The sequence below is a fragment of the Monodon monoceros genome, unplaced genomic scaffold (genome assembly GCF_005190385.1).
Source record: "Monodon monoceros isolate NGI ecotype Baffin Bay Population unplaced genomic scaffold, NGI_Narwhal_1 Super_Scaffold_7, whole genome shotgun sequence".
In the NCBI taxonomy this organism is placed as follows: domain Eukaryota; kingdom Metazoa; phylum Chordata; class Mammalia; order Artiodactyla; family Monodontidae; genus Monodon; species Monodon monoceros.
This window is the reverse complement of record NW_021703784.1, coordinates 13,377,837-13,384,778: the sequence shown is the minus strand read 5'-3', so window position 1 is coordinate 13,384,778 and position 6,942 is coordinate 13,377,837. Positions and strand designations below refer to the sequence as shown.

The following is a 6,942-nucleotide window of genomic DNA, read 5'->3' as shown; positions in this document are numbered from 1 at the left end:
TAGCTGAGTCACCTAATACCTCTGATTCCTTGGACCTCTGAACCTCTATGAACTGCTGATTTCTTATTTGTAAAATGAGGTTGTCACCTTAAAAATGGATTATTACCTAAAAATAGCTGGAATATAGGGATCCAAATGACGTCAGGGGAAAAATAAAACCACAGTTTTGTTCTCATGAAGAAAAATTACATACATGAATCTAAATGTAAGTCTAAAATGTCTAAAAAGTCTAAAAATCTAAGTCTGAAATGTTAATGATGTTTTGGTGGTAGTATTATAGGCAATTTTGTTATTCAAACTTCTACCTTCCAAATTTTCCATTATAAACATGCATTATTTATATTCAAGAAATAAACATATTTTAAAAAATTCACAGCACAAAAAACTGTAGAAAATATTTTATTGAAACAGCTTTTCAATTAACAATGGAGCAAAGTACAACTTGACTCAAAGCTGTCCAACCAGCCTCAACTGCTAGTGAAACAACTCAAACATACAGGACAGGGTAGGACACCTGGGTCACATTTCTGCCAATGTGGCAAAAAAAAGAAAAAAAAAGAGGAAAACAACACAAGAGACAGACACAAGCAGGCTCCCCCTTGTCCTGGGAGTTGGGGTGGCAGCCCTGGCCCCTGCTACAGATGGGATCCTGGAAGGCAGGCTGCCCAACACCAGTGTGGTGGGTAAAAGGGCCCCCATCCCAGCAGAGCAACACATTAATAAGAAAGGCCAACCTGTACCCTCTTCCTTCCCCCCACAAGGCCTGCCTCCAACAGAGTGAGGTGGCATTTTTACATTCACGCCATGGTCTCTCCTGCCCCCAGGGTCTTAGGACAGGGGCTCACAGTAGAAAGCACATTTTGGTCAAATCAGGGGGCCAGGAAGTGAGGGAAAGGCTCTGTCTGAGAGGGCAGAACAGAAGCGGAGAGAATGGGGGCAGGAAGTCAAAGGGCCAATGAGTACCAGGCTACTAGGAAGATGCAGTTTTCAACAGTGCTTGCAGGACGCTGGCATCCTGTGCCAGCCACTGCACACAGCTTTCCTAGGCCCAAGAGTCCACAGGCTGGGGAGCTACAGGGTTTTCACACATCTCACTCCCTGGAGAGGCAGCTGGATTCCCTTCTTCACCTTCTCCCTGCCTACTCTGGCCACCGGGGGTTGTACGTGTGGGTGGGAGTCGACCTAGATTGACTTAGGCAGTCCAGATGGAAGGGCTCTGGCCTAGAAGCAGAGGACTGCCCAACTTGCAAGAGGAAGCCAAGGAGACCCACGGGGAGGAGGCATGGGGGCGGGGGTTTTTAGAGCAAAAACCCTGGAGGAGGCAAGAGCACAGACAGGCGCTCAGAAATCAAACCTGGTAACCGAGGCTCTGCAGACACTGGCCTGTGTGGCATTGATCTCGTGGTAGAGGAGGGAGGGAGGGAGGGAAGGATGACCAGAAAAGACTGGAGACCCTCTAATAAGCCAGGACACCCTTCCCACTAGCAGGTCTGTCAACCAACTACCGACGGCCATCCTCTCACCTACCCACAGGCGAAGAATTAAGACCTAATAGTGATTTTTCCCAAACTAGGGCCTGGATGGGTAGGGAACCAGAAGGTGGGATTGGGGAACGGAACAATTTCAGTTTTAACCACAGAACTACTCCAGAAGAACTGGTGAGCTGTCCCTTCCTCCCCCTTCTCCACACCTCCAATCACAGGTGAGAGAAGAGGAACTTAAGCCTCTGAGGGCGGGACCAACACCTCCCCCAGCCCTTGGTGTTTAATAAATAGAGGTGGTAAGAGAAGGGGGCGGGGACGAGTGGGGAACTGGGAGGCGGGGGTTATAGTTCATCATTCTTCAAAGTTGGCTTCTGTCCTGTAGGCTGCTCCTTCTGTTCAGATTCTGGTGGGAGTTGGGGGAGAGCAAAGGAACAAAAGCAAGTGAGATGGAGGGAACAGGCCCAGTTCTGGGCAGGCATCTCCCCCCAGACCCTGCTAGGCTTCCCGGTACCCCCCATCTCCCACTCTGCCCTCACCTGCTGCGGGACCCCCTAACTCCAGAGGTTCAGAGTCTGCCGGTTCAGATCCTGCTTTCGGGAAGGAATGGGTTAGTGTCTGCAAAGGAAGGAAGGGGCTAACGGAGGGGATGGCAAACTTTTCCTGCAAAGAGCCAGATAGTAAATATTTTAGGATTTGTGAGCCACACTAGGTCTCTTTCCATATTTTGTTTTTGGAAATAACCTTCTAAGGCTGTTCACTGCTCACAGGCCGTCTGCAAAGAGGCTGTACCTGCAAGTTTGCCGACCCCTCGGCTAAGTGATGCCCGTATTCCCAATCAGTTTCCCCCAACTCACGAGTCTCTTGCTCAGGCTCTGAGATGGGCTTTGCATCTTCAGTCTGGCCTGGAGGGAAACCAGGAGGAAAATGTAGTCCCAGGAGGGAAAGGAAAGCTTCTTGCTGCCCAGTAGCACCTGGAACCAGGCACCCTGCCCTCACCTGCTGGAGGGATGACCTTGTCCCCCTGGTCACTGGCACTGGCATTGAGGGGAGGCTCTGCCCGGGTCCCATTCTTGTCCTTGGGCCGGGGCCGGGGCTTGGCAAACTTGGCCTTATTGAGCAGATACTGCACCTCTCGGTCCAGGGCCATCATCTTGGCCTCGATGTCTTTTGAGAGCAACACGGGCTTCTCTGTGGCAGGAAGCTTGGCCTGCTCGGCCACGGTTGCATTCTTCCAGGCCTGTGGGCGAGGACAGGCTCAGAGCCAGCCACGGAGATGGCAGACGCCTCTGTCCCAGGTGAAATACACCCCCCAACCAACCACAGGCTCTTCCCTCAGACCCCAAATCACTGCTGCCCGTGGCCGTCAGCCCCAGAAGTAAGCAGACCCCTCAGAATGGCATTCGGGACTCTCCACATGGGAGTCCCAAACTACACGTTTCTGGCTTACATCCTATTACTATGGACTAACTACAGCTGAACGTCTTAATTATTTTCTCCTTATCTCTCCACTTCTGAGCTCTGGTTCAAAAAAAAAAAAAGGTCCCCACATCCAAAACAGTTTCTGCTTCTCATGACAAGTCATTCTCACCTCCCCAAACCCTGGCCCACCTTCTGCATCCAGCTCAAGTCCCAGCTCCTCAAAGCAGCTTTCTCTAACCTCACGGGGATGGGCTCTGTCGCTCGTCTGGTTGACGACTCATGGCTATGACTCTAGTCTGGGACTAATCCGACACGGCCTCAAACGCAACCATCTTCTGCCTTCCGGATTAGCTGCCAAGCCCGGACGCAGAGGCTGCCAGCTCTCCGTTTCTCCGCATCTCCCACGCTGCCTAGGACAGCCCACCTCACCAGGTAAGTCTCCAGTTAAGTATTTACACGGGGATTACCCAGGTCTCGTTGATGACTTTCTCTAACGTTGTCATCTCCACCTCCGTGAAGATCTGGTCCATCTCTGGGATGAGCCGGGCCCCCCTGCAGCCAGAGAGGAGACCATCAGTCCAGGAGGGACAGGGCAGGACTGAATGAGGAAGAAAAGCGAAGGGGCCGCTCACGTGAGGAACATGCTGGAATGGTTGAGGAGGTTATCGAGGGCAGACAGCCGTTCGGGCCACTTCTTGCGCTCTTCCACCCGAAAAAACAAGCCTTGGCACAGCTTCCTCAGCTCGGCCAGCTTCTCCTTCAACATCTGATGGATGTGGGGAAGGGAGAGGGCAGAGGGTTGAGGGGATGACATGTCAGCCCTGGAGCCAGCCCTGCATCCTTCGTTATGGCCTCGCACCCCAGCTCTCCTCCCTTTCCCATCCAGCCCACCATGTCCTGGGAGGTCCCTCACCACTGTGGTGGCCCCAAAGCCCTCATCCTCCAGCCAGGTGGACGCGGCATGGAGTCTCCCAGAGATGTCCTCACGCTGCTCCTCGGTAGACACTTCCTGATACTCAGGCTGGTACAGCTTGTCCTGGGGAGGTGCACAAGAGCACAAGCATGCAGCAGGCCCTGGGGGCAAGGCTCATGGAGCAGGACCCCCTCCCTGCTCCCCAGCCCCAGACACAGGGCCTGGGGCAGGTGTGCTTCCCACCCGACCAACCTGTGTCTCAAAGATGAATGCTTCCAAGCTGTTGGCTGCTTTTTCCCGTTCCTGCTTCTCTAAGTCCCGGAGCGTCAGGTCCTGGAGTCTGTGGACAGGGGCGGCAGGCATGAGGGGCTCCATTCCACACCCTGGGCACCCTCCGCGCACTTGCAGCCTTTACTCACTTCTGGGCCGAGCGGGCCAGCTCATCCTGGCGCAAGTCAGGCAGGTCCAGGACTACCAGCTCCACCCCGATCTCCTCCACCATTCTCTGCTTCCGGGCCGGCTTCTGCTTCTTTTCTTCCTCCGGGGCTGGAGGGACACCCTCAGCCCCTGCCTCACCCTTCTCACTTGGCTTCTGGGGTGAAGAGACCAAGATGTCAGGGGAAGTGTTGGCCCTTCTACCCTCCACAGGCAGGGCTCTGGGGGCCAAGAAGCAAAGCAGGCACCTGTCCCATTAACCACTGGGTCCAGGCTGGCCTCACTCTGCCTAGAGCTCACCTGGGCCTCGGGCTTTTCCCCGTTGTCTTTCTCTGCGGTCTTTTCTCCCTCAGGGGCTGCATCCCCCTTAGGCTCAGGGGGTGGGGGTGGAGAGGTGTCCTCTGCTGGGGCCTCAGCTTCCTCCCTGGGCTCTGCTTGCTCTCCAGGCTCAGCCTTGCTCCCCTCAGCAGGCCCCTCCTCCTCCTCCTGGGAAACAATCACAGACACGCCCACCCACAATAGTCACTAGCAGAGCCTAGGGATCAGGACTGGCTCGGCAATGCCAGGTCCCCATGGCTCTGCTTTGAGGGGCTCACCGCCCATGACACAGCTTGGGGGAGACAGAGGACGACTGTATGGAAATTGGCAGCAGGCATCTGGACTGCAGCAGTCTAGCTGGACAAAGGAAAAGCGTTTGGAGATGAGGGTGGGCCTTGGAGCTGAAGCACAGGGATGGCTCAGAGTCCAGAGGAGGGTGTGGTGAACTTGGCCTGGGCTGAGAGGAGGGGTAGGTCTATCACATCCTAGGCAGCTGAGATGCCCACTCCAACCCCCTGTCCCTGCTGCCTCCGCCTGGTCCCATGCACCATCCTCCATGCTCCCTTGGCTCCATCCTGGCCTTACCTGGACAGTGTCAGTACCATTCTCTTTAGTATCTTGTGTGGTGCCACCTCCAAACAGGCTGGAGATGGTGTTGCCAAGTTCTAGAAAGAAGAAAATCCAAAGACTTAAAGCATTGACTCCACCCCCAACCCTAAGGGCATGGCCCGCCCACCTCCCCGAAATGCACACAAGTACACCCTCTCACAGACACACACACACATGCACGTGTGTGCACACCCATCTTACTGGTCAGAGTGGATTCCTCTTCCGGGCTGTCCTCCACCAGCGTCTCAAACACAGACTCCACCTGAAGACAGGGATCCGAGGTGAAGAAATGCACACGCTAAGCCACTTTTCCCCACAAGCATCCTGCCCGGCGGGTGACTGCTGAGGCACGGCCAAGTGACTTCCAGGTGTGCCAGCCTGCTCTCTCACCGGCCTCCTTCTACGGGCTCCTGGATGGAGTCACCGCCAGCCCTGTTGATTATGAGCCCTTTCAGGAGGGGACCGTAGCTCCTCCTCCGCCCACCCTCACACTTCTCCACTCAACCGAATGGGCCGTTACTGCCCCAGTATGTTCTAAAAGATATTAACCCCCAGAACCGTTCTTTAAAAACAGGTTCCTCAACCGTTCTACAGATCCTGAAACTTATAACATCCACGAGCATTTACAGGCTCTGAGACGGCCCACACCAGGTCCCTGGTTAGCTTTGTTTAACCTAAGGTTTACCAACTCCAGAACCCGTTTCGTTTATCACGTTCTAATACCATGAGGAACTGCTCTGGAAAAGCCTGCTGGGGCCTGGGCCCCCGCCCTGCACACGGGGTCTCCTGCTCTCACCCTGTCTAGGCTGAGCACGCCACTCTCATCCAGGTTGAAATGAGCCTTGATACCCTTTGACTCATAGTCGGGATACTTCTTGAAGCTCTCACCCACACCTTTTAGCTTCACGGTGGTCAGATTCTGGGAGCCAAATACCCTGGGTGGGGAGGAGAGAGCTGTTAAGGGGAGCCCCCCCCCCAGCTCTAGCCTACACAGCCTCCCAGCACGAGATGCGGGGCCCTCCCTGAGGACACCCTCAGGATGCAAGCTCCTCCCGGAGGAGAAGCTCAGCCCAACCCCAAGACCAAGCCCACAGCCTGCTTCCCCTGTGTCCCCCTCAGACCCCAAACCCTCCCTCCCTGGAGCCCTCTCCCTGCCCCACCCCCTCACCGAAGATCCTCAGGCCCCAGAAAGCCCAGGTCACCATAGTTGATGTGGAAGTTGAAGTCATGGTTGTAGCGGTTAAAGGTGATGACTTTGCGTTGAGGGTAGGGCCCCATCCGGCAGAAGAGGACGCGCTTATTGTGTTTCAGGCTGCGAACTCCAGGCTCCTCCTCCACTTCCCTCGTGAACTCCACCTACAGCAGGCAGAGGGGAGGTACGCTGGAGGAGCAGAGGAGGGTCTCGGGGAAGAAGGGCGGGGAACACCAATGGCAGGAAGACAGACGGACAGTCTAGAGGAGGCAGGGGAGACAGCCCTGGGAGAGGTAAAGGGAGCCTGTCACCCCATCAGACAGGCTTACTCACCAGGATGGGGTAGATGGCCGCGTCTCGGACAACAAACGGCTTCACCTTGAAGGCTTTGCTGAGCGCCGCTGCCTGGTACACAGCCCCCATGGCAGCGGCTTCATCGGCGTTGATGTTCTTGCCCAGCTCCTCCCTGTGAGCATCCCAAGCCTCAGAACCATCCACCTGCAGCTCCCAGCCTGGCCCCCCCCAGCCCTCCAGCCCCCCACACTCACTTGCCCACAGCCTGGCCCCCCCCC

General features: G+C 55.4%; 1 protein-coding gene across 6 annotated transcripts in view; it reads right to left on the bottom strand.

Annotated features, from left to right (window-relative positions):
* Positions 1 to 383: 383 nt before the first annotated feature.
* Positions 384 to 6,942, bottom strand: part of HYOU1 (hypoxia up-regulated 1) — a 26,608-nt gene continuing 20,049 nt past the window's right edge. For 4 of the 6 annotated variants that reach the window (XM_029207717.1, XM_029207721.1, XM_029207723.1 and 1 more), the window contains exons 12-26: positions 6,704 to 6,836; positions 6,347 to 6,534; positions 5,975 to 6,113; positions 5,380 to 5,440; positions 5,155 to 5,234; positions 4,552 to 4,737; positions 4,236 to 4,408; positions 4,069 to 4,156; positions 3,817 to 3,939; positions 3,536 to 3,669; positions 3,371 to 3,455; positions 2,481 to 2,721; positions 2,339 to 2,386; positions 2,021 to 2,071; positions 387 to 1,887 (exon numbers count right to left, since the gene is read on the bottom strand). In XM_029207717.1, coding sequence (XP_029063550.1) covers positions 1,826 to 1,887; positions 2,021 to 2,071; positions 2,339 to 2,386; positions 2,481 to 2,721; positions 3,371 to 3,455; positions 3,536 to 3,669; positions 3,817 to 3,939; positions 4,069 to 4,156; positions 4,236 to 4,408; positions 4,552 to 4,737; positions 5,155 to 5,234; positions 5,380 to 5,440; positions 5,975 to 6,113; positions 6,347 to 6,534; positions 6,704 to 6,836 — 1,792 coding nt within the window. In that variant the 3' untranslated portion in view covers positions 387 to 1,825. Of the gene's footprint in view, positions 1,888 to 2,020; positions 2,072 to 2,338; positions 2,387 to 2,480; positions 2,722 to 3,370; positions 3,456 to 3,535; positions 3,670 to 3,816; positions 3,940 to 4,068; positions 4,157 to 4,235; positions 4,409 to 4,551; positions 4,738 to 5,154; positions 5,235 to 5,379; positions 5,441 to 5,974; positions 6,114 to 6,346; positions 6,535 to 6,703; positions 6,837 to 6,942 lie in introns of all 6 variants that reach the window. The other 2 variants (XM_029207719.1, XM_029207718.1) reach the window with 2 other exon arrangements.